Consider the following 27,359-nt stretch of genomic DNA (forward strand, 5'->3'; position numbering starts at 1 on the left):
AGCATACTAATTTATCCATATTTATGGAAGTAGGTTTATACGTCAAATTTATCATATGTAATAGATATTAATACTACATGCATTATACATATACACATGCATTTCCTCTAACCTGCTTCTTTCTGATTATGCATTTGTTGTTCGTCAGGGTAAGTGGCTAATATATTAAAGTCTATCTTTAATATCTTCAAAATGCACATTCATTCAATACTGTGAACAGAGGCTGTTTTAGGTGCTGAGATACAGCAGGAAACAAAACAGACAAGGTCCGGTTCTCATGGAGCTTGTATTCTTGGCAAGTAACCAATTCCATGAACACAGTAATTTCAGATGGAGAAAAGTGCTATGAATAAAAAAAAATGTTAATAGGGTAAAGAGACAGAGTGATGGAGCTGTTGGAGAGTGGCTAGTGTTGCTGGGAAAGGCCACACTGAGGAGGTTCATCTTATAACTGCACTTTGCCATGTGCCTTCTCCAGACAATACGTACCAATCACATTAATAATTATCAAACACAATGAACCTTCAAGGCAGCAACTAGATAGGCACAGAGGTCTGTCTTCTAGCCCTAACCTGCCAGGGCTTTTGCAAATTCCTGAGCACATTACAGACGGCCCCTGTCATGCTGGCCTGAGAACACAGGCAGCCTGCATTTCTGTCTTCCTGTCTCTAACCAAGAAGTCGTGGAAATGCTGTGGCTGCAGGCCAGCTCTGATACGACATGCCCAGCTGACCTGACATCGGTGAGAGCTTTGGGTGGATGTTTGTTCCATTCCATTCCTCCCTGGCTTGTGTTCTAATCTCACGCAAGCCCTCCATCTGCCGCAGTCCAGGTCCAACGACTGTCTGGTAGCCTCACTGACCACTGATCTCTAGGAGGAGGTAAAGCCCAGGGAGGAGGAGTCACACAGACGTGGACTCGAGGCTCGGCTCTGCCTTTGTTAACTGCACCACCCTCAGCAGTTAATTACCTCTCTATGCTTGACTTTTCTAATTAATAAGATGGCTTTTAGAGTACTATCCCACAGGGTTTTTAAGAGGCTTACTAAATGAGATTATGTGCATAAAGCATTTTGTTCAGTGCTGGGTGCATACTAAATGTTCAATACACACATGAGCATTAGCTTTTGCCCCTTGCAACCCCCCACCCCAGTGCTCCAGCAGTTACTGCTCGCAGCCCCCAACTTGTTACAATGTAATTAACCTTGACACTAATTGATTCTGTGATTTCTGTTCACCAAACCTCCTGTCCTTTCAAAGCCTGATCTAAACTCCCCTCCAGAATCTTCCTGGGAAAAGCTCCTGATAAGTGACGACCCCTTCAATGTGACCCTCCTTGCCATGTACTTGAATCCATGGTTATAGAACTTAAAAGACCTGGATTTAAATAAGCAAACTGCTTGTGGATCTCAACCAATGAGAGCTGATACTCAGAGCAGCATCTCTGTGCCACTGTGGGATCCTACAGTGCCCTCTTTGGATAGGGGAATAAATCAAGTTCACTCTAGTCTTAGTGTGAAGTGCATTTTGTCATTTTTTTAATACTTCTGAAAACCGGTGGTTTAGTCATGATAATGTATCTGACTGATTCTGTCTGGGACTCTTCCTCATAAAGAAGAGGGTGGCAGTTGGAGATGAGTCTCCCCTTCTCACCCTATGACCTTCCTGGAAACAGCATCATGGCAGAAAATGCTGAAAGACGGACAAGTTCAGGTTCAGGTGGTTAAGTTTCACCTACATGTACCCTTTGTTCACTTGCCTTCATGCACTGATAAGACAAAATGCTGACTCCACTGTGTTCATGAGACAACAGATGGTGGGTGATTCAGCTTTTTCAGGGATGGCCCAAGCTGACAGATAAGCAGACTGATGCAACACCAAAAAACAGAGGGCAAGGTTTTTCTTATTGTCAACCAAGAAGTCTGACAGAATTTGAAATTGTGAAAAGAAAGAATATGGCATGACATTACCCTGTTTACATAGTGTATATCCTTCAAAACATTCATAATGCAAATCTTTTTTCACAAATCTCGATTTTGTATGCTGGATAAAAGTACATGTTTGGGAGGCAACGGAACACCCTGGTTACAAACAAGGACCAGGGATTGAATGCCTTTCCCATAACGTATTAACTGTGCAGCACTAGGGAAGTCACCTCCCTCTCTGAGTCCCTGTTTGCCACCTTTGAAATGCAGAGTGTGGTGCCACCTTCTAGAGGTGAGCATGTGAGGCTGAGAAGTAGATGCAGGGATGACTTAGCACGTGCTTGGCATGTGATTTGCCCTCAAAAGTGGTCCCTGTTACTGGATAACAGAAACTGTATCTTCTACAGGTTTATCCTCAGAGTTTCCAGTACAAGGTTCAGCCCTCTCTCTCTGAGGATGGTTCTCTCTTTGCCAGCTTCACTGAAGTCTCTTAAGGGGAACACTGTGAAAGATATGTCCTGAGAAAAAGATTTTTTCCACTTTAATTTCAAAATCTTTTTCTCCTTCTGAAAGATTCAGACAGACATCCTTCTGCTCAGCCAATCTCACCCCACATACTCAACCCTTTATTCACTTATTTATTTAACCAATTCTGTATAACCAACTCTGTTTGTATTCTGTATACTACCAAAACTCTGTTTTGGTAGTATACAGAAAACAGACATGACCCCCATGGACCTATTCAATTATTCATGTATTTATTTACCAAACATTTCCTGAGCACCAATTATGTACAAAAAACTCTGTTAGGTACTATGTAGAATACTTAATTATTCAAAAAATTACCCCTGCCCTTCAGCACCTTAAAATCTATTTGATGATATACTTTATTTAATATAGCAAATATGTATGGAGCTCCTAATATGTGCCAGATTGTGAAGAACTCTGAGTGTTAGCTTGAGATGGCTTAGCTTAATCTTACAGGCAATGGAGAGCACTGGAAGATTTGTGAGCAAGTGAATATCATAGTCAAGGTCATGCTTACAAAGATGTATTTGATGGTGGTGCCTAGAAAGGATCAGAGGGAGGGAGTTTGCAGATGGGACTGATAAGGGGATTACTGTAATATTCTACATGGAAAATATTTTTTAACTAGGTTTTGTCTTTGGGGTTTAGATACCTGGAGTCATATTCTGTGGCAGGAAACATTTTTCCTTGTTTTCAGATAAGGATATAATCTCAGTGGATATGGCTGGATCCTTGGAAGAAGTTTCTTTACCTGGAGGAGATCAAATGAAAGATCATTTGCGAGAGTATAAGAAAGCTATAAGCAAGGATTGCAAGTTTTTATCAAGTGATCATTTTTTTCTCCAGGGCTGGTGGCCTAGAAGAACTCTAATTGTTACCACCATCGCCTAATAATTATTTAGTATTCAACTAAAGCATACTATCTCAATCCTATAGCAGCCTGGGTGTCCCCACTTTATTAAAAAAAAAAAATTTCCCACCTACAGGTCAGACTGAGTCCCATGGCCTAGTATACTGAACGTGTTCAATATATGCTGAGCCTACAAGGTCATTATAGATCTGACTACAGCAAGGTGGATAACACAAGTGCTGGAGCAGAGCAAGTGAGAATAGCATCATAAGGGAGGTGGCTGGGGCATGGCTGTAATGGCCCTGAAATGTATGATTGTCCCCAGACTGCCCTTCTGTCTGCCCACTATACAGAGTCCTGTATGGGACTTCTTTCCTCCCCAGCTCTCTAAAGTGTTCCTGTCTTTGCAGCTGTAAAATTGGAGTGAAAAGGAGAGGAAAGAAAATCATAGCATAGACTAAGGTTAAGAAGGAGGCTATTTTGATGGCATGGGGTTGAAAAGAGAAGAAGAGTACAGCTATAAAGCACAAGGCAGCAGGTAAAAATGAATAAAAGGGAAATTCAGGGCTTCCCTGGTGGCGCAGTGGTTGAGAGTCCGCCTGCCCATGCAGGGGACACGGGTTCGTGCCCTGGTCCAGGAAGATCTCACATGCCGCGGAGCGGCTGGGCCCGTGAGCCATGGCCGCTGAGCCTGCGCGTCCGGAGCCTGTGCTCCGCAACGGGAGAGGCCACAACAGTGAGAGGCCCGCGTACCGCAAAAAAAAAAAAAAAAAAAAGGGAAATTCACAAGTATTGATATGGGATGTGGGCCTCCTTCATGGTATCCTCAAAATACAACAAGAGAACTCAAATCCTTAACACATTACTGTTGGTTACTCTGTTCTTTTGAACAGGATACTGCTCAAGGACTCCACCATGGGGTCAGAAGATTATAAGCATTACCTGATACTGGAAATAGGGATTAAGAATCTTGGCTCAACCACCATTTGTCAGTCATTCATCTAATCCATCCAGCTTCTTCAACTGTAAAATGTTGGTGGATCAAACGCAAGCAGACCTACCACATTTGCATTCTGGACCTGTGTTTCTGTTGATGCAGCCCAAGAGTGATAAGAGATGAAGTAATCACGCTCCATCCAATCCCTGCTGGTTAATGCTGAACCCAAATCCTCAAATTGCTGCCAGAAGTCTTTGCCTTCTTCTGTGCCTATACAGTGGGACTTTGAGACCCGAGCTGAGGATCTTCCATGTCCTCATAGCAGGAACAGTTAGCACTTTTTTGGGTAATGAACAGGGAATGAAATGGATTTTGGCTTGAATGGGCTGAAGGACAGGCCCATTAGGTCACAGCTCTTCATCTAGCATATCTTGTTAGGGGTCAGTGCTGAAAGTTAGGCAGCTTAGCTAGAAAGCTGGCAGTAATGAGCCACAGTCTAGCAGGATCATTTTGTGGTTCTGCCTCCAGGAACCAGAAGTAACTATAGCAAAAAGGCTCTGGCTTGGGAATCATGAGATATGAGTTTGCACAAATCAGATTCTCTGATACATTAGGTAGGTAACATTGGTCAAGATATTTCATTCATTCATTTTCTGAGATTTCACATTTCCCAGTCATAAGTGAGGGCTTGATCTAAATTAGCGCTTCTCAACCCTGGCTGCCTATTCAAATCCCCCAGGTTGCTTCTTAAAAATATCAGTGCCTAGGCCTCATCTCCAGAAATGCTGATTTACATCGTTCATAGTGTTGCCCAGTCATAGGTATTTTTCTTTTTTTCTCCCCCCTCCCCTGAAAAGCGGCACGTGGCCTCACGGCGGGGCCAGCCCACCACTCACCGGAAGGCGAGGGGTTCTGCCCACACACGCTGCAGGGGCTACTGTGAGCTTTGGAGGGGCGGCGGCAAGGAGGTACGGCGCCCCAACGCTCCCTCTCAGATCGCTAGAGAAGGCTTTCCCACCCAGGGCGCGTCGTCCCCCAGTCCCCCACCCAACGTCTCCCCATCAGGTCTACGGACGCACTTCGGGAGATGCCAGTTCTCGGCTGGGGTGGGGGGCGGTCTGCGGTTGGGTAAGCATGGGGTCAACATAAGCATTCATGGTCAGGGGCGGGCAACGCCTGCGAAGCCTCGGGCTCCTGCGTTTGCCTAACCAGGGAGCTTGCCTGAGCCCCCCTTCGCATCACCCAGCCGGTCACGATAGCTCACACTCCCGCGTACAACCTCGGCGGCGAAGGGGGAACACACGGCCAAGTCAGTCCCCCTGCACATATGAGGACGACCCCCACAAGGCACCTGCCCCTACGAGGGACACCGGCGTGCCTTCCTTATCACCTGGACTCCCCAAGAGAGCTGCTCACCAGACTCACCACTACAGGGGGGACCCGAGGGGCTCGCTGAGAACAGGAAGCGACGCCACCTGAGGGACGCCTGGAGCCAGCCAGCGGCACTGCAGGGAGTAGGCGGGACGCTCACGCATCGACTGGGGCGCGTGGTGAGCTGTGGGACGCCTCGCGAGACTCTCCGAGAAGGCGAGGCTAGAGTGTCGGCTGCGTGAGCGGACCCGGTCAGCCCGGCTACCGCCGTGAGGCAGGGGGCGGGAGACCAAGGTCCAGCGGGGATTCCTCACCTCTGCCTTACACACACCACCAGCAGGCAGGGAGGAGAGGCAAGGGGCCGGGGCCGAACGAGAAGAGCGGTCCTGGTCGCCATGAACGTCCGTCCCTCGTCAGTCGCGACTTGGGCCCGGCCGAGAAGAGCTAGACATCATCTAGCATCGATACAGGTATTTTTCTTAAGTTCCCCAAACGATTCTGATTTAAGCTAGTATTAAGAACCATACATCTGGTGGGATGAATTGGGAGATTGGGATTGACGTGTATACACTGATGTGTATACAATGGATGACTAATCAGAACCTGCTGTATAAAAAAATAAATAAAATAAAATTCAAAAATAAAAAACCATACATCTACGTAAAGTTTTCACACTTTAATGAATGTATGAATCACCTGGGACTATTGATAAATTGCAGATTCTGCCTCAGTAGATGGAAGCCTGAGGTTCTTCATTTCTAATGTGCTCCCAGGTGACCATCCCGCTGGTCCCAGGATCACACTTGGAGTGGCAGCCTGCTTCCTTACACTAGGACAGAGTTTGAAAACTGTTATACCAGAGGCCACAGGCCACAGAAAACCCACATTTTTCTTTTCTTTTTTCCCCCCTGAACAGTGAATTTTTTTTTTTAAACTGGAGAAAAACATAGATATTTTATTTAACGTACGTTTTATATAATGTGAAAGTCCACATGAGGAAATGAAGATCTAAAGAAGGGGAAAAACCTAAAGGATTTTATACTAAGTTGAGCAAACACGAGCAACTGAGGACAAGTAACTAAAATATTGGGAGAGGCTAAAGGAATTTAAGAATTATTTTAACAAGCTATTGGGGGTTTTTTTGGTTTTTTTTTTTAACATCTTTATTGGAGTATAATTGCTTTACAATGGTGCGTTAGTTTCTGCTACCGCACAGTGAATTTTTAAGGTTTAAATTGCTCTACATCATTTAGAAATCAGGATGTTTTACATAATCCAGATGCTTGGCTTTGCTTTGAAAACTGGAAGAACTGTGGTCTGGGACCCTCATGATTATCTGGCAACAGTCAGCTGGGACTGAGCAGTCACTGCCACCACTATGGGGCATTTGTCCTCTGGCTATCACGGTCCCCAAACTGACAGCTCACGTATTTATACCCAGCCCTGGCAAACTTTGTGAGTCTGTCCCTGTTGTAAGGCTCCATGAGAAGAGACAATGGCCTGAGGACCATGACGGCCTGTGGCATGAGCCTACCTTGAAGAAGGAGGTTCATGATGGTGACCCTGGTTTGGGGGAGAGGGTAGGGCGCACAGCTCTTAAAGGACACATGAGGTTTAGAGCAGAAAATCGCAGTTTTGCAGAATGTGATTTGTGGATAGTCTGCATCAGAATTATTTAGTTGCTTGTTTTTTAAAAGATACCTATACCAAAAAAAATTCGGAGTAAAAGTTAGAAGAGTATCTGCATGACTTGGGGTAGCCAGCAATTTCCTAAACAGAATGGAAAAAGTACTACCCACAAAAGAAGTAATGGATAGATTGGAATACGGTAAGTGCCCTACATATGAACCTTCAAGTTGTGAACTCTCAAAGATGCGAACGTGCCCAGAGAAAGTACGAAGAGAGACAAGAGGAAGAAGAAGTAACTGAAGAACCAAAGAGTTTCACAATGCAGGAAATGGCAAGGGGCTTTTCTTTATTTGAGGAGGCACTGTTAGTTTTTGAGGCACAGGACCCGAACGTAGAACAGTACACGAAGGTTGCAGCAGCTGTTTAGAATGCAATCCAGTGGTACCATGTTATCTAGGATGAGAAAGGAAGAGCTACTACCCAGACATCACTGGGTCATTTTTTCAAGAGGGTAGATAGGATTGAACCCAGCAAGGAACCAGAAGCTGTGCCATCAACGTCAGGTGTGAGTAAAATTGCAGCTTGCCCTCTGTCTCCTATTGATGATGATCCTTCAGCTCTACCATCTCCCACCTCCTCCCTCTCCTCCAGTCAGTAACTCTTCTTGAGTTACTGGGCCTTGAAAAAGAACCAGAGACCACAACTTGAGCTGGGCCTTGAAAAAGAACCAGAGACCACAACAAGAAACTATCATATCAGGGAGTGGCCAAGATGGTTGAGTAGGAAGACCCTGAGCTCACCTCCTCTCATAGGCACACCAAAATTACAACTATTTCCAGAGCAGCTACTGATGAGAAAGACCAGAAGACTAGCAAAAAAATCTACAACTAAAGATATAAAGAAGAAACAAGACACAGTAAGACAGGTAGGAGGAGCAGAGGCATGGTCTCGTCAAGTTCCATACCCCAAGGTGGGCAACCCACAAACAGGAGGATAATTACAATTGCAGAGGTTCTCCCCAAGGAGTAAGGGGTCCAAGCTCACACTGGACTCCCCAGCCCAGGGGTCCTGCACCAGAAAGCAAACGCCCAGAACATTTGGCTTTGAAGGCCAGTGGGGCTTATTTTCAGGAGTCCCAGAGGGCTGAAGGAAATAGAGGCTCACTCTTAAAGGGCACACACAAAATATCACATTCTCTGGGACCCAGGAAAGAGGCTACCGCTTGAAAGGAGCCTGAGTCAGACCTACCTGATTATCTTGGAGAGCCTCCTGGAGAGGTAGGAGGCAACTGGAACTCACCATGGGGACATGGACAATGGGGACAGACATTTTTGGAATCTTGTTCTGTCATGAGGACCCTGGTACTGGCAAGCACCATTTTGGAATTTCCCTCTAGCTTATTAGTGCTGGACCTGGCCCCACCAGCAGCCTGTCAGTACCAGTACTGTGATGTCTCAGGCCATGCAACAGGCCAGGCAAGGACACAGCCCCACCCACTGGCAGGCTGGCTGCCTTAAGACCCCCTGAGCTCATAGCCACCCCAGGACCTGGCCCTGTCTACCACAGGGCTGACTCCAGCTACAGGATCCCCAGGCCCTGCAGCCAGAGACCCTAGGACCCAGCTCTGCCCACCAGTGGTCCAGCACTAGCCCCAGGACCCAGCCTTACCAACCCATGGGCAAGTACCAGCCCTGGGATCCCCTGGGCTCTGACCATACCCACCACCTGGCAGACATCAACCACAGCACCACTATAGCCCTGCAGCCTGCCATGTCAGGACCCAGCCCACCCACTAGCAGGTCAGCACCAGGCCCAGGACCCCATGGGACCCAGCCTTGCCCATCAGCAGGCCAGCATCAGCTCTGGGACAACTTGGGCCCCACAGACAGCTGCCCTGGGATCTGGCCTCATCCACCAGAAGGTCAACACCAGCACTGGGACCCTCCAGGCCATGGCCCCACCATCTAGCAGGCTGACACCTGCTCTGAAACACCATGGCCCCCTCAGCCAGCCATCAGAGGACTGAGCACTTCTCACCAGTAGGCCAACACTAGCTTAGGGACACCCCAGATCCTGCAGTCAGCAATGTAAGGAACCAACCCTGCTCAACAGCAGGCTAACAATAGATCCAGGACCCCTGACCCTGCAATCACCCACTCAGAACCCAGCTCCACCCACTAGCGCTAGCCCCAGCACTAGCCCCAGCGGTGCTGGGGCTCCACAGCCAGCTGCCTCAGATTACCCAGCCATACCTACCAGTGACCTGGCAACCAACCAGACTGGGGGCCGGCCATACCTACCAGACTACCCCAGTAGTCAGCCTGCCACAACAGAAGGACCCATGCAACCCACATAGGGGGCACCCCTAGATCATATAGCTCTGGTGACCAGAGAGGAGTGCACTGCTGGGACACATAGGACATCTCCTACAGAAGGCCACTACTCCAAGGTTGGGAAATGTCGTTAACCTATCAAATGCACAGAATTTTTTTTTTTTTTTTTTTGCGGTATGTGGGCCTTTCACTGTTGTGGCCTCTCGCACAGGCTCTGGACGCACAGGCCCAGTGGCCATGGCTCACAAGCCCAGCCACTCCGCGGCATGTGGGATCTTTCCAGACCAGAGCACGGACCCATGTCCCCTGCATTGGCAGGTGGACTCTCAACCACCGCGCCACCAGGGAAGCCCTGCATAGAATTAAAAAAAAAAACAAATTAGGCAAAATGAGGCAACAGAAGAATATATTCCAAATGAAGGAACAAGATAAAACTCCAGAAGAAGAACTAAGTGAAGTGGAGATAAGCAATCTACTAATAAAGTGTTCAAGGTAAGGATCATAAAGATGTTCAAGAACTCAGGAGAAAATTGGATGAACAGAGTGAGAAGTTAGAAGTTTTTAACGAAGAGTTAGAAAATATAAAGAACCAAACAGAGATGAAGAATACAATAACTGATATAAAAAAATACACTAGAAGGAATCAACAGTGGATTATATGACACAGAGGAAGAGATCAGTGAGCTGGAAGGCAGAGTAGTGGAAATCACTCAAGCTGAAAACAAAAAGAAAAAGGAATGAAAATTAATGAAGACAGTTTAAGAGACCTCTAGGACAACATCAAGCATACTAACATTCACGTTAAAGGGGTCCCAGAAGGAGAAGAGAGAGAGAGAAGGGAGCAGGGAACATAATAGCTGAAACCTTTTTAACCTGGGAAAGCAAACAGACATCTAGGTCCAGGAATCACAGAGAGTCCCAAACAGAATCAACCCAAAGAGAACCACACGAAGACACATTGTAATTAAAATGTTGGAAATTACAGATAAAGGGAGAATATATTAAAAGGGCAAGAGAAAAACAACAAATTACGTATAAGGAAAGTCCCATAAGACTATCAACTGACTTTTCAGCAGAAACTCTGCAGGTCAGAAGGGACTGGCACAATACATTTAAAGTGATGAAAAGGAAAAACCTGCAACCAAGAATACTCAACCTGGAAAGGCTTTCATTCAGATTTGATGGAGAGATCAAAAGTTTTACAGACAAAAGCTAAAAGGGTTCAGTACCACCAAGCTTTACAAGAAATTTTAAAGGGACTTCTCCAAGCAAACAAGAAAAGGCCACAACTAGAAACATGAAAATTACGAAAGAAAAAAGCTCATTAGTAAAGGCAAACATGCAGTAAAAGTAGTAACTCAACTACATATAAAGCTAGTAGGAAGGTTAAAAGAAAAAAGTAGTAAAATCATCTGTAGCCACAATAAGTAAAGAATACACAGTACAAAAGTTATGTGTGTGTGTGTGTGTGTGTGTGTGTGTATAAATGCCTCATGGTAACCATAAACCAAAAATCTACAGTAGATACACAAACAAAAAAGAGATACAAACACAAACATAGCACTAAAGATAGTCATCAAATCACAAGAGAAAGGAACAAAAGAAAAAGAAAGAAACAAAAAAGAACTCCAAAAACAATTACCAAAATGGCAATAAGTTTACCTATCAATAACTACTTTAAATGTAAATAGACTGAATGCTCCAATCGAAAGACATAGAGTGGCTGAATGGATACAAAAACAAGACCCATACATATATGCTGCCTACAGGAGATTCACTTCAGATCTAAAAACACATACAGACTGAAAGTGAGGGAATGGAAAAAGATATTCCATACAAATGGAAATGAAAAAGAAGCTGCAGTAGCAAAACTTATATCAGACAAAATAGACTTTAAAAAACAAAGACAGTAACAAGAGACAAAGAAAGGCACTACATAATTATCAAGGGATCAATCCAACAGGAGATATAAAAATTTTAAATATATATGCATCTGACAGTGGAGCACCTAAATACATAAAGCAAGTATTAACAGACGTAAAAGGAGAAATTGACAGTAACCCAATATTACTAGGGGACTTTGACACCCCACTTATATCAATAATAGACAAATCATCTAGACAAAATCAGTACAGAATACTGGGCTTAAATGACACATTAGACCAGATGAACTTAATAGGTTTATATAGAAGAGTCCATCCAAAATCAGCAGAATACACATTCTTTTCAAGTACACATGGAACATTCTCTAGGATAGATCACATGCTAGGCCACAAAACAATTCTCGGGAAATTTATGAAAATTGAAATTCTATCAAGCATCTTCTCTGACCACAACACTGTAAGACTAGAAATCAACTACAAGAAAGAAAAAACTGAAAAAAAAAACTGCAAAGAGCACAAACACATGGAGGCTAAACAATATGCTACTAAACAACCAGTGATCACTGAAGAAATCAAAAAATATCTGGAGACAAATGAAAACTAAAACACAATGATCCAAAATCTATGGGACACAGCTAAAGCAGTTCTAGGAGGCAAGTTTATAGCAATACAAGCCTACCTTGAGAAACAAGAAAAATCACAAACAACCTAGCCTTATACCTAAAGGAACTAGAAAAAGAAGAGCAAACACAACCCAAAATTAGTAGAAGGAAAGAAATCATAAAGATCAAAGCAGAAATGAATGAAATAGAAACTGAAAAAACAATAACCTAAGAGCTTGTTCTTTAAAAAAATAAACAAAATTGATAAACCTTCAGCCAGATTCATCAAGAAAAAAAGAGAGAGGGCCCAAATCACAAGGAAAAATTTTTTTTCCTTTTCTTTAATTTTATATTTGTAGGAAATGATGGATGTCCACTAAAGTTACTGTGGTAATCACTTCTTGATGTATGTAGTTCAAATCATCATGCTGTACACCTTAAATTTATACAGTGCTGAACGTCAGTTACATCTCAATAAAACTGGAAAAAAAACCTATCATATAGAATAAAGTACTTTAGGAAAAATATATGATTTTTTTAAAATGACAAAGGAAATAAACCAAAAGGCCCATGATAGATATCGCTGGGTCACTTTTAACCATTTTTTCTATACTTTTGTCTACTTTCCAAATATTCTGTAATGGACATGCTTTGTTTTCTAAAAATGGAGGCAGGTAGAGAAGTGGCTAGGAAAAAAATCTGCAATCAGGTAGTTCTGGACTAAATCCCTGGCTTCCTCATTAGCGATATGACCCATGTAAACCTAGTCTATGTCATTCAGATGGGGCTGACTCCATCCCTAGCTCCAAAAGTGGACACGTGACTCAAGCGTAAGCCAGTCAAGTTATGCTGTACCTTGGCCAGGTGACCAAAGTTAAGCCAGTGAGAACTGGTCCTAGGACTCTCCTTAGACCTCTTCAGGAAAAGATTCCTTTCCACTGCACTTGAAGCTGTGAATATGACAGTCTGGAGCTATGGGGCCCACTACAGGGAGAAAGTTTGCCTGAGGTTGAGGCCAACCCAGTACAAACAGAGCTTAGGAAAGATAACTTCCAGATAATATCACTTGAATATTTTGACCCAGACATACCTGAAACAAACAACCCCTGAACTTTTTATTTATGAATCAATAAATTACTTTCTGGAAGCTAGTTTTATTTTTATTATTATTATTGGTTAGAGAAAGTTACTAACACTCAATTCAAAAAACACAGAGGTTTATTTAAAAACTGCCAAACTAGACCTAAATAGACCTTTCTCCAAAGAAGACATACAGATTGCCAACAAACACATGAAAGGATGCTCAACATCACTAATCATTAGAGAAATGCAAATCAAAACCACAATGAGATATCACCTCACACCAGTCAGAATGGCCATCATCAAAAAATCTACAAACAATGAATGCTGGAGAGGGTGTGGAGAAAAGGGAACCCTCTTGCACCGTTGGTGGGAATGTAAATTGATAGAGCCACTATGGAGAACAGTAAAGAGGTTCCTTAAAAAACTAAAAATTGAACTACCATATGACCCAGCAACCCCACTACTGGGCATGTACCCTGAGAAAACCATAATTCAAAAAGAGACATGTACCACAATGTTCATTACAGCACTATTTACAATAGCCAGGACATGAAACCAACCTAAGTGTCCATCGACAGACGAATGGATAAAGAAGATGTGGCACATATATACAATGGAATATTACTCAGCCATAAAAAGAAACAAAATTGAGTTATTTGTAGTGAGGTGGATGAAGTCTGGCATACAGAGTGAAGTAACTCAGAAAGAGAAAAACAAATACCATATGCTAACACATATATATGGAATCTAAAAAAAAAAAATGGTTTTGATGAGCCTAGGGGCAGGACAGGAATAAAGACACAGATGTAGAGAATGGACTTGAGGACACAGGGGGGAAGAAGAGTAAGCTGGGACAAAATGAGAGAGTAGCATTGACATATACACACTACCAAATGGAAAATAGATAGCTAGTGGGAAGAAGCTGCATAGCACAGTGAGATCAGCTCATTGCTTTGTGACCACCTAAAGGGGTGGGATAGGGAGGGTGGGAGGGAGATGCAAGAGGGAGGGGATATGGGGATATATGTATACATATAGCTGATTCACTTTGTTATACAACAGAAACTAAGACAACATTGTAAAGTAATTATGCTCGAATAAAGATAACAAAAAAATAAAATAAAATTGACTTTGGCACAGAAAAAAAGAAACCCTGCCAAACTGCTTTCCAAAATGGCTGTACCATTTTGCATTTTCATCAGCAATGTGTGAAAGTTCCTGTTGCTCCACATTCACATCACCACTTGATAGTATCAGTCTTCTTAAGTGTAGCCATTCTAGTAGGTTTGCAGTTTTATCTCATTGTTTCAATTTATACTTCCCTAATAACTAATGATGTTGAATATTTTTTCACATGCTTATTTTCCATCCCTGTATTTTCTGAATGAAAGTGTCTGTACATTTTAATTGGGTTGTTTACCTTCTCATTACTGAGTTATAAGATTTTTAAAAAATATTCTGGATACAAGTGTCAGATATGTGGTTTACAAATATTATCCCCCAGTTTATGGCTTCCTCTTTATTTTGTTGGTCGATTCATATAGGTGGTAGAAAAGCAGGATTACTGGTAAAGAGCTCAGCAGGATAGGGGTGAATGAACTTTGCGTGCACATGAGCTGACAGAGGACATACTGGAGAGGTGAGTGGTCATGGGGCTAAAATTGATAAATATGGTAGAGTCAGGATAGGGAGAGCATTTTAAGGAAGGCAGAGGAATTTAGATTGGAAATAGCAAGCAATATGGAGCTATGAAACATTCCTGCACATAGGTGTGGCAAAACAAAAGTGGAAATTCTACCTGGGATAGCACAGGAAGGACAGAGAGAGGCAAGGAGGTGAAGCAAGGAGGATAGCTGAAAAATTGTATGGCAGTCCACGGGTGTAAGTGTGAGAATATGGACTGTGATCTTGGCAAATGAGAAGTCAGGGAATAAAGTGAATGACACTATATTTTAAAGTTAGAAAAGGGAAGGCATCTTGACATTTTAAATATGAGAGATAAAGATGAGGAGAGGCAATAATTACAGAAAACGAATATTTGAAGGGAATAAAAGACCATTGAGTTCCACTCTTAATTTTACTGTTGAGAAACTAAGGCCCCAGAGAGGAGTAATGATTTTACCGGGGTCACACAGCAAGTCAGCAATAGAGTCAGAGGCCATCCAGATCATTGGGTGCAGACCTTGCCAGTTCCACTACATAAACCCAACCTCAGAATGCTGAGATCTATGGTTTCCAACTTGGGAAATATTTCACTCACAGAAACTTGCTGGAAATGAGAATTCACTCCTATTTCTCCTCTCTCAGTCTCTCCTTGATCCCACCCATCCACCACCACTCCCAACTTTAAGAAGATAACTAAACAGTAAACATTTCCCTGCATTCTTTTCTTCTCCACCCACATTTTTTTTCTTTGACCTGACAAGCATACAACCAGCAATTTTTATGATGTAAACCCACATTGTCCTGTTGGAACAAATACCAAATTAGAATTACAGCTACATTTATCTACATGAGTATATCTTAGATCATAATGCTGAGCAAAAAATAAAAGCAGTTTGCATAATGATATCATTTTAAGTTTAAAAATCTTCAAAATAAATTCTTTGCAATGATATGAGTACACAAATATGTAATAAAAGCACAAAACTACTGAATTCATGAATGTGATTAATTTGGGGGAGGAGAGTAGGTAGTGAGATTGGGAAGAACTACCAGGGGACCCTAATTGTATCTGTAATCTTTTATTTTTTCAAAAAGTAAAAGAAAGAAGTTCTGAAGCTAATATGACAAAAAGTAGAAATTTGCATATTGTTCTCATAGTCTCTATTATCAGTATGTTCAAAGCACCTCACGAGCTTTTTAAAGCTCAAATGTGAAGCATGGTTTGCTATTGTCAGCATTCACCCCCCCATCTCCTATAATTTTACTGATGATTCGTATTTACCAAAAATGTTGAAAGGAAAGTTACAAACAACAGCGATCAATGTAGGCAAATGTATCTCTCCCACATCCTCTGTTTAAGGGTGTAAGTCTGCCAGATGTCTTCAAGATAGTGTTGAAAGATAAGGGGGCAGTGCTAGAAGCTTTTAGACCAACAAATCTTGACATGACTTGCTCTGTGATCCTAAGTGAGCAACTGTAGTTTAACAGTGGCAAGAATTTCCAGGGGTCCAGAAGCCAGAAATAATGGCAGTTACTAGAAACCCATCCCCTGCCCACATGCAATCAGGAGATTTATGTGAGGAAGTAAGAAACATCACGGAAACAGATGCTGCAGGCAGAGTCCATGTGTGAGAATGCAGCACACCTGGGGGGTGTCGGGGACAATGTTTGTCATTGTGTCACACCAAGGCAAACCAGTTGGGCAGCTCTCTGGGGCTTAGTACTGTCAAGCCTTCTTCTTTCCTGCCTCCCTAACCCTTGAGGACTGTTGGTCCTCACTGTTTACTCCCACTGAAACAGACACAATGACTGAAGCAGCCAAAGAAGCAGGAGCACAGACTCCTACTCCAGTAGAGTAAGGAATAGGAAGAAGGAATGTGGGAGTGGTCCCTATTAGCTAACAATAAAACAGCCCACAATTACTGAGGGTTTATCAGAAGCCAGACACTGTGCTAAATCCATGAGATGAATTATCTGATTTAATCTTCACGAAAGCTCCGTGTGATAGATACTATCATTAGATTCATTTTACAGACAGGAAAACTGAGGTTCGAAGAATATGAGACTTGCCCAAAGTCACACACTATTAGGTCACTCCAGCATGTGTCTCATACTTTGTTCCATTTCTCTAGGATAAATAGGGGGAACCTAGAAGGGGATGTTTACAACAACTGGGCTCAGACCTATAACACCATATCATCCTCCCTAGGGAAATCCCCTGACAAGTACAGAAAACAGTTTAGGGAGATGGCATGAAAAGCCTCAGTAGAAATAAATATCAGGCTGACTCCTGGTGAAAAAGTGAATCCAGGATGCCAACCGATTTGACGGCAAAAATCTGGTGAAACAATAAGATAATTGAATGATAGTATTATAAGAACTTTGAGGATGTTTTCTTCAATGTTGGTTGGTTGGTTTTGAGCTGCAGAATTCTTTTACATGAAATTTTGGGTTGAACAACAGGATGTCAAACAGGAGCAGAGCTGCTCCAGCTGAAGCTGGGTGTCAGGGACTAGGAGCAGAGCTCCCTAAGATACCTTCACAGGCAGAGTTAACCCCCTCATTTTATAGATGAGAGAAGGGAGGCCTAGAGAGAGAGCATGATATGCCAGAGTCATAGAGATGTGATTAATGTGCCTTGTTTTATTTATTGTGCTTAATTAACTGTGTACCAGGTTGTTTTAACTGTTTCACATGTAAACTTAATCCCTACCACAACCCTGTGAGGAAGGCATAATTATATCATAAAATCTACAGGTGAGGAAACTGAAACACAGAAAGGTTAAATAAATTGGTCAAGCCAAATCAAAGAACTAAGATCAAATCCAGACACTCTGGCCTCAAAGGTCAGGGGATTAACTGTGAGGATGCCTGCCTAAGAGGAAGTAGACTGAGTCAGATCTAGAACCCAGGTCCCTGCCTTACAGACCGGTGGTTCTTCAGGTTCCCACAGCTCCCATGCAACGTCTGCTCCCATGGGGTGCAATGACAACAGGATTTAGGGGGAGGGTCTGAAAAGTATATACATCTTAGAAATCTGGAGAATCTTTCTTCCAGATTTGTTTCCTAGCTGAAGGTCATGCCTTTGTGCCACGGGCATTTGCTTGCTTATAAAGTCTAGGGTTGCTTAGTCTGGGAGCCTTTCCCTGCTGGAGGTAGCAAGGTGCCTAGGCTGAGACTTCAAGCAGAGGAAGCAGAACGTGGCTGCTTCAGATTCGCTTTAGGAACCTCTAGTGCCTTCCATGTTGTCGAGCCCAGGTCACAAGACTACAGGGGGAAGTCATCTCAGAGAGTAGAAGGCCTTAGCTAGAGGTTCTCCTGGGCTCCCCCTCCAAGGAAACATGGCAGTGCTCCAGGAAGATATGGAATCCTGACAAGGGTTAGGAATGATTTCTTGGTGTAATGCTCTTGTGTCTCCCAAGCAAGTCCTCCTCCAAAGCCACCACGCATCCTAATAAATGCCATACACGAGACCACAGGGCCTCACCTTGGTCTTGCTGTGAAAAGAAGCGAGGAGCTTGCATTAAGGTGACCAACAACCCCAGTTTGCCTGGGACTGTCCCGGTTTTAGGACTGAATGCATCCTGGGAAAGCCCTGGGTCCCAGTGAAACCGGCAAGGCTGGTCACCCTGTGTCAAGTCTCAGATGACTTGACAATTCTTAGAGCAACAACTCTGTGACCTCAATTTGACGTACAAAAAAAAAAAAAAAGAAAGAAAGAAAAAATCACACTATAACAGGTAGGAGGCAGGAAACTGCCTGTTTTTCTCCAGTAACATTAACCCGGACAAAAATAGGGTTGAGTGGCTTAGGCCAAGTTTATGACCACTCCTGGGCCCCAGAGGAACTAACTGCCTGAGCTTTCTTCCTGAACTAGGGAATCTTGGGAAGAAAGGAAGGAAGGGCTTAGTCACACCCTGGGAATGGCAGCCAAAAGCAGCACTCTCTCCTCCTCCTAGAGCAAGCTCAAAGCCTCTTTCTTCAGGAAACGTAGATGCTTCCCAGGCTTCACTCCCTTTTCACAAAGCCAGAATGACAAATACTAAGTGAGGAAGGGAGAAGAAGAAGCCAGAAAGTACAACCATCTCCCCATCTTTAGAAGAGTAGCTCCCCCAACCCAGCAGATCCGTAAGCCTTCACTGGACCCACCACCTCAGCCAAGCCACAGGCCGGGGCACCCCAGGAAACTCACCTGGCCCCCAGGACAGACTCGGCTCCCAAGGGATGCAGAAGCAGCCACCCATGTGTGCACCATCCTCCCCGGGCCAAGGCCCCTGGGAACACCAGCCAGAGGAGCACTGGGAGGGGACAGCCTCCCAGCGGTGTCCCTCCTCCCGCCTCCTCCCTGGCACACGAGGGACCAAGTCCCGCTCAATGCACAATGCAGTCTTTGATATCCTGGCTGAGGCAGCAGGCCCAGGGAGGATGGGAGGGGCAGCCCAGCCCTCAGGACCCGTAGTCCTTGCACTGTCAGGCCTCTGACTGGGGAGTAGAGCTCCTCCCTGCCTCTCTACAGATTGCTTCATGCCTATCAGGCTGTGGCACATTCCACACATTCTAGGATTGAGATACACAGTTTGGTTCTTATGGGGGTGGATGGGATGGGGGGGGGCTGCGGGGGGAGGAGGAATCAAGGCTGCTGCTGTTCTTGCTCCCTCCCTGACTGGCTTGGCCCACAGTAACTTGCCTGCTACTGGGAATGGGCTCCCCACCCATCCTCTCTGTGCAGACACCTCCCTTGGCTATCTGGGTGAAGCTGGACCTGTGGGCACAGCATCTTACCTCACCCCCAGCAGCATCAGTAAGCCAACGCCCAGCCCTGGCTCCCAAAGTCTTGGTCCGAAGGAATCCAGGAAATCTCCTGATGTAGCCCAGCATCTTACAGATAAGAGGATGGAGGACCAAGTATGTTAAGGCCACAAGTATGCACAAAAAACGGTCACACCAGACCAAACTCTTTTCCATTTTGGATAAGGAGCAGAGCAGGGGGATGCAGTTGATACGCTATGGCTGAATTTCAGAAAACCTCCCATGACATCTCCTGAAGGAGACGGAGAAAATATAGCTGAATGCAACAATGTTAGAGGCGTGACTGATCCAACAACCTAGCTCAAGGATCATTAATTACTTACTGTTTCCTTAATGCCCAAAGCAAAGTTCGGTGGTGAGTGGTCCAAAGAGTGAGGAGGTGTGGCCTAGGGAAGGCAAGGGTCCTGACTTGCAGGCTGCTTGGAGGCTGAACTTGCGATTAGTCTCATCAGCACTTTAAGGAGGGAGATGGCCTGGTCAAGGTTATATTCTGGCAGGAGCACTGGGATGACAGTGTGAAGGATAGCCTAGGGGTCAGTCTCACTGGAGTGATCAGGGGTGTCCACTGCACATCCCAGCTCAGCCCCAGGTGACAGGGCCATGTCTCTGAAGTCTGGCTTCAATTTCAGTGCTTACTTGTCTTGACTCCTAGTGACTGAATGTTCACTATAGGTCAGGCACTTATCATACACTATTTCATTTAAATCCCATAACAGCCCCATAATATTAGCATTATCATGTCTATTTTGTAAGTGAGAAAGCTAATGCAAGTATAATTGCTCAAGGCCCCACCATTTATGATTGTCAGATTCAGGGCTTGAACCAGGTCTAGTTGATTCCACAGCCCAGGAGCTTCTCTTTTCTAATATTCAGGCTCTTTCCATGACTACAATGAGGAAGGATTTGGTGATCTGATGCTGAGCCCTCTGGAGCTAGCTGAGCACTTACGGAGGGCCCGGGAGAGGAGGGCTGGGATGGGGCCAGGAATGCAGGGACACAGGGTCTCTCTGATCACAGAACTGCCATGGAGGATGTTTTCCTTGCACACATCTGTTTAAAGTTTCCGCTTCCCATAATGTGTCTCATGTCTTTTCCCCTCACCAAAGCACAGTGTTTTAAGTATGAATTAGGATGTTTTCTTGGGCCTAGGATAAAAGGGCAAGGGTTCCTTTAGAAAGCAGCCACTAAGAACTTTGGGAGGTACATGGGAATCAGTGAAGAGAAACCATGGTCTAATGTGCACATGATGATGAATGCTCAGACTTAACATTTCTCCTTGACTTGGCTGCACACCATTTCTATACAGGTGCAGCAACAGAGGTCAGCAATTGTAAATGATCAAGACCAACCAATGGAAGGAACCCCAGGCCATCTGTCAGAGATGACACCCTGAGGCAGTTGGTTGAGACACACACATTTTGGCAAACCTGAAATAAACGGTTCATTTTGGAAAAAGTCATTATTGCTTCTCTTGAGATGCAGGAAATCAGTGCTCTTCTGCTTATGGATAGCTCAGATGAATTAGCAAGAACAAAGAGCTTTCCAGACAAGAGAGCAGCAGGTACAAAGGCACTAAGGCTGGAACTTGCTTAGAAAGCTAAAGGAAAAGTGTGTGTGGTCGGAGTCTAGTGAGGCAGGACCGGATAGAGATGAGGTCAGTGAAGGCAGCAAGAAGCCAGGTTGTGTAGGACTTCGAAGGCCATCTAAAGGCTTCAGCTTGTACATTGTGTGAGATGGGAGCCGATGGTGGACACTAAATAGAGGAGTCATGTGACTGACTTATGATTTTTAAAGGGTCTCTCTGGCTGCTCCTTGGAAAATAGGCTGCAGCTGGAATTCCAAGTATGCAGCAATTGTAACAACCGGGAGAGAGATGATGATGGCTTGAACCAGGGTAATAGCAATGGATATTTTTGAATGAAGAGCATATTAGTCAAAGTTATCTAAGGGAAACAAATCCAATAGGAGATATATGTGTGTGTGTGTGTGTGTGTGTGTGTATATATATATATATATATATATATATATGTGTGTGTGTGTGTGTGTGTGAAAACATGGTACAATGTTCCTCTGGTGTGTGACCAGGCATTCTGATTTGTTATGGAAACCAGACACCCAGATTTTCAGGTAAAGTTTCCAAATTTTTAAATATTCACAAACTGATTCAGAACATCTTGCAAATCACTGTGTGAGCCAATACTTCAGGACAGATAAACATGCCTGCAGGCCAAATCCAGCCCAAGACCAGCCAGTTTGCCACTTCAGATGAAAAATTGAATTTTTTTCTTGTAAAATTTACAATCTAGTTGGGACAATAATACATGCACTGGGGTACGACAATTCAGCGGAAGAACTGAAAGACCATGTTATGGGGAGAATTGTGGCCCCCAAAAGTGATGTATTGAAGACTTAACCCCCAGTACATCAGAATGTGGTTTTACTTGGAAATACAGATTGTCATAGATGTAATTATTTAGGTTCAGATGAGTTCATACTGGAGTAGGGTAGGCCCCTAATTCAATATGACTGGTTTCCTTATTTAAAAAAACAAACAAAAAATAAACCCACCCTGTGAAGAGATAGAGACACAGAAGGTGACAATGAATGGAGAAATTAGAATTCTGCAGCTGCAAGCCAAGGGATGCCAAGGATTGCCAGCAACCACCAGAAGCTAGGAAGAGGCAAGGATCCTTCCTCTGCAGGTTTCAGAGGGCGCATAGCCATGCAAATACCTTGATTTGGGGCTTCTAGCCTCCAGAATTATGAGACAGTAAGTTTCTGTTGTTTTAACCACTCAGTTTGTGACACTTTGTGAGGGCAGCCCAAGGAAACAAATGTAGACCACATGAGAGAGAACAACAGGTCACTTATTCAATCACATTATTCAGTGAACAAATAATTATAGAACATCTGCTATACCTAGGCATTGATCTAAGTTGTGAGGATACAGCAGTGAACAAAACAGACAAAAGACTCTCCCTTGTGTAGCTTACATTCTAGTGAGGGGAGAAAGACAAGAAACAGTAAATAAGTAACTTGTGCAGTGTGTTAAAAAGATGGAAAATGATACAGAAAAAAGGAATGGAACTGCCAGAGTAGAGAGGCTCTTCAAAAGGGCGGAGAGAGAGTTGTCACTGAGAAGGTGACAGCTGCGTGACCTGGGGGGCAGAGGGTATCATGGGCATCCAGGAGAAGAGCCTGCCAGGAAAAGGGAAGTACCAGCGCCGAGGCCCCGAGGCAGGGGCGTGCAGGCGTGCTGGAGGGAGAGCAAGGGAGGGCGCAACCTGAGCAGCGTGAAAACGGGGCAGGAAGCAGAGGGTACCCCCGAAGGAGTAACTGAAGAGAGTTTAAAGAAGAATCTATTTACAACAGTGTGGCCAGGGTTAAAGAAAACCAGCAAGGATGGTGAGGCACCCCAGGGTTAGGAAGACTAAAAAGCCATTAACATCCTGAAGGGAAGCCTGACGGGACAAGAGAATGGCTGTTGGAATCTAGCAAGAGCTGGATGCAGGCCAGGACTAATGACAGGAGCTGTGTTATTAATAGTGGAACACAGCTGTGGCCTAGCCAAGGCCATATGTGCACAGGGGGCAGAGGAATAAATACTCCATCCGCTCACCTCCCATCTTCCATTGGCTGAACACAACTGGAAGCCAAAGGGTGAGAGAGCTGAGTTGAGGAGCCCTGTAGAGGCCAGCCTCCCGGGGGGCACAGAGCAGGGGAGAGAAGGGTGGAGAGGTGATTCCAGAGGATAACTGAAGATTATCCAGTACAAGGGGACGGGTAACAGCATCCTGAAGATGCAGGGTTTACTGGACCACTTTAAGGAGGTTGGCTTTCACTCTGAGTGAAATGGCAGCCATTGCAGAGTTTTGAGCAGAAGAATGATGTGACTTACAATCTGAAAGAATCAGAGGAGCTATCATAGGCTACTGCAATAATCCAAGCAAGAGGAAAGGGTGGCATGGGCCAGGGTGGCAGCAGTGGAGGTAGTGAGATGTGGCGATATTCCGGCATATTTTGAAGGTAGAGGCAGAACTGCCTGTGAATGAGATGCAGGCTGTGAGAGAAGGAGGAGTGAAGGATGGCTCCCCATGTTTGGGCCTCAGCACCTACAAGGAGCAGGGTAGCCATGACCTGAGATGGGGGTCCCACAGGGGGAGCAAGCTTGGCTGAGTGGTTGGGTGAACAGGTTGAGTATAAGAAGTCTATTCTCCATCGGCTTGAGGACATTGAACAGGCAGTAGGATACACAAGCCTGGAGTTCAGGGGAAAGGCCTCTACTGGAATCATCAGTATACAGAGATATGCTGGAGACATAAGGAGAAGGTTAGCATGTCCTAATGAGAACAGCAAAGAAAGCTTCATGGAGGAGGTGTGACTGGGGGCCTTGAAGGATGGAATTTTGACAGGCAGACATAGGTGGGAAGAGAATCCCAGACCGAGGGAAAGCCATTAGCAAAGGTGCTAGGATTGGCACTGGGGACAAGTTTAGGAAAAGGTCATTCCATTTGAATGAGCCGAAGGACTGATGGAGGGAGCCGAGATGTAAGCCTCTTAACTTCTGGTTCATTCACTTATCTATTTATTCATTGAACATTACTGGTCACCTTACTTTAAAGGCTATTTTTGTTGTGGACATTAATAATAATAAATGCTTACTGAGCTCTTTCATGTTCCTGTGAAAAGTCCACATTTAATCTTCACCCCCTACTTAAAGATCAGCAAACTAAGAGTCTGGGTGACTCACCCCAGCTCACCTGCTCACTGGGCACAGCAGCGTCAGGGCTTGAGCCCAGGAGGGGAACTGCGGGGCCCTGGTCCTCACCACTCTGGTCAGTGCCCGAAGCTCTGCCAGGAGGACCCATCTGCGTCTGTGCGGTGTAGACACGCGGCCATCACAGGTGCAGATAGGTCACCACACCACGGGCGAGGTGACGCCCAGACTTTCCTCTGCAAGGGGTGAAAGTGAGCCCTTGCCAGGGGTCAGCTAAGGAACTAGCCCAGCAGCTCAGGGAGGAGGCCTGGCTGCTGACCTGCTGACCGGGGCAGAGGTCACCACGCTGCCAGCTCTGACCTCACCCAGGACTGCTGACTGCTCTTTCCAAAACGTCAGTTTCCTGTTTCTTGGCTCCCACATCCAACCTGGGGTCAAGGGCAGGCAACCGACGCCTCACCCTGGAAGGTGAGCCGTGAAAGTGTCCTTACAGTAACGTGTCCACACCCCAACCCCAGTTAAAGATAAAGAAACCGAGCCCTAGGGCTTCCCTGGTGGTGCAGTGGTAGAGAGTCTGCCTGCCGATGCAGGGGACACGGGTTCGTGCCCCGGTCCGGGAAGATCCCACATGCCGCGGAGGGGCTGGGCCCGTGAGCCATGGCTGCTGAGCCTACGTGTCCAGAGCCTGTGCTCCGCAACGGGAGAGGCCACAACAGTGAGAGGCCCGCGTACCGCAAAAAAAAAAAAAAAGACTAAGCCATTCGTTCAACACTTTTAGGCAATTTTGTGGCAAAGCCTCTCTCAGACCTCAAACCTCAGGACTCTCAGTTCAGCGTGCTTCCACAAAACATGACAAATTAATCAGTTCATGTTTTAAAAGTAGGTTCCCTAGTGAGCAGACTGGGATAGGATGGGGTGTGTGTGTATGTTTGCCAAGTACAAGCCCAAGGTCTGAAACTCCCCACCAATCCCAGGGAAGAGAATTTCTCCTCAGTCCAGCTTATCTTGAAGAGGAAGTCAGGTTTTCAGGGAATGGGAGAGCAAGGGGGAGCCCTTCCATCCAGCGAGTCCACCTCAGGTGTCTTTCCTGGGCACCTGGGCACCCACAGCCCGTGCAGCAGCATGGCTGGAAATAGTGAGAAATGGAAGGAACCTAAATGCCCATCAGTGTGGAGGTGGGCAAATATGATGGTGCATTTAGTCAGCAGTGAAAAAGCATGAAGCAGGTCTAGATAGAGAGTCAAGGGAAGACCTCTAAGACATACTCTGAGGCAAAGACTGAAGAAACCTGTATATAGCACATACGGTGTGGTCCCATTTACGTACAGAAGCACACTATATATGTGACTTCGGCTGTATAGGAAAGGGCTCACATTGCCTGATGATGGACATTTGTTCATTCGTTCCACAGATGCGCATCGAGTGCCCTCCCTGTGCCCCTCACTGCGCTGGATGAGGGATCAGCAGTGAGCAGGGCAGACAACATCCTGGCTTCCTGTAGGCCGGTGAGGGCGTGGAATGGGGGTAGGGGAAAAGGAACATGATGTCTTTTTATTTACGTACTTCTGTGTTATGGCAAGTTTTTCAGCTAGAATGTTTCATGGTGATGTCATAATAAATACAAAACATAGGAACAAAGAGAAGAAGGTGGAATAAGAAGAGGAGAAGGAGAGAGGCATAGGTAAGCACATTGTGTCAGGGGTGGTCGTGAGAGGGTGACTTTCAAGCTGTTAGCACTCTGGATCTGACTTGAGGGATGGTCTCTCGTACTGAGCATCATAGAAGGACGATATCAACTGGAGAATGCCAGACACAATGTCTGCAGCATCTTCGAAGTAAGAAGGCGTATTCCAGTAAAAGAAAGCCCTGAAACTCCACACAGTTTCTTTTTTTGTTTGTTTTTTTGCGGTACGTGGGCCCCTCACTGTTGTGGCCTCTCCCATTGCAGAGCACAGGCTCCAGACGTGCAGGCTCAGCGGCCACAGCTCACGGGCCCAGCCGCTCCGCGGCATGTGGGATCTTCCCGGACCGGGGCATGAACCCGTGTCCCCTGCATTGGCAGGCGGACTCTCAACCACTGCGCCACCAGGGAAGCCCCCTCACAGTTTCTTGATGGTCTTCAGAGAGCACTGCCTGTAGCTGATTATAGCTCCCAGAAGAGGCAACTTTTTAATCCACGGATCATCTTCTGGGGCTGATGCCGTGAAAATAACTATGCTGTTTTCTGGGAATGTAGTCTTACAGACAGGGCCTTACACCCTCCTCCCCTGACCTAGTGCCTCCACCTGACCAGCAACCTGTTTAAGGGCCTTAATGGGGCTGGGATCCATGACTAATAGCAGAGGAACCCTCTTCTTTTCTTCAAGGTGCTACATCTCTACTCAGTCTACCTGAGAGCCGACTGCACAGTCGGTTTTATGGATGCACAGAAGGGCATGCCCTTCCCCACCTGAGCACCTCCCAGCCCTGGGGCTTGTCTTCTCTGGGCAGAAGAATCGGCAAGACAAGCTATTGGCCAATAAGTTAACAGAAATGTTACCACCACCCTGTGGTCTCAGCGATCAACTTGGGCATTAGATTTGTGGTCAGACAACCTAAGTTCAAATCCTGGCTCTGCCATTTTCAAGCTGTATGCTCTTTGCCATGTTTCTAACTTTGTAAATAGCAATAATAATAATAATAATAATTAAATGGAGGTAACAAAAAAATTCTCCCTCAAAAGTGGTTGTGAGAATACAGGTGTTTATAGATGTTTGTTTTTCACGTGTGCACATCTTGCGTGTGTGTGTGTGTGTGTGTGCATTGTTCTACTAGTCTTAGGCATTTTCTCCATGCATCTGGAGCTGGCAGGACTCTGAGGATAAAGGGACATCCTAGGTGAGCAGAATGTGCCTGTCAGCTGTGACAGAGACAAAATTTCAGTTCCAAGTAAAACCAGATCTGCCTGTCCTCAGAGAAAATCAGAAAGGTTCCTTTTGGTTACTTCGGGCAAAGGCATCCAGCCTAGGCCACCCTAGCTGCATTTCAG

At 45.2% G+C, this 27,359-nt stretch overlaps 1 protein-coding gene across 2 annotated transcripts in view; it reads right to left on the reverse strand.

The window, feature by feature from the left end:
• Window positions 1-19,147, reverse strand: part of SH3TC2 (SH3 domain and tetratricopeptide repeats 2) — a 63,128-nt gene extending 43,981 nt beyond the window's left edge. For both annotated transcript variants that reach the window (XM_060143932.1, XM_060143933.1), the window contains exons 1-2: window positions 18,998-19,147; window positions 3,105-3,203 (exon numbers count right to left, since the gene is read on the reverse strand). In XM_060143932.1, coding sequence (XP_059999915.1) covers window positions 3,105-3,203; window positions 18,998-19,049 — 151 coding nt within the window. In that variant the 5' untranslated portion in view covers window positions 19,050-19,147. The remainder of the gene's footprint in view (window positions 1-3,104; window positions 3,204-18,997) is intronic.
• Window positions 19,148-27,359: the final 8,212 nt, after the last annotated feature.

This window comes from Lagenorhynchus albirostris, chromosome 3 (assembly GCF_949774975.1).
Source record: "Lagenorhynchus albirostris chromosome 3, mLagAlb1.1, whole genome shotgun sequence".
NCBI lineage: Eukaryota > Metazoa > Chordata > Mammalia > Artiodactyla > Delphinidae > Lagenorhynchus > Lagenorhynchus albirostris.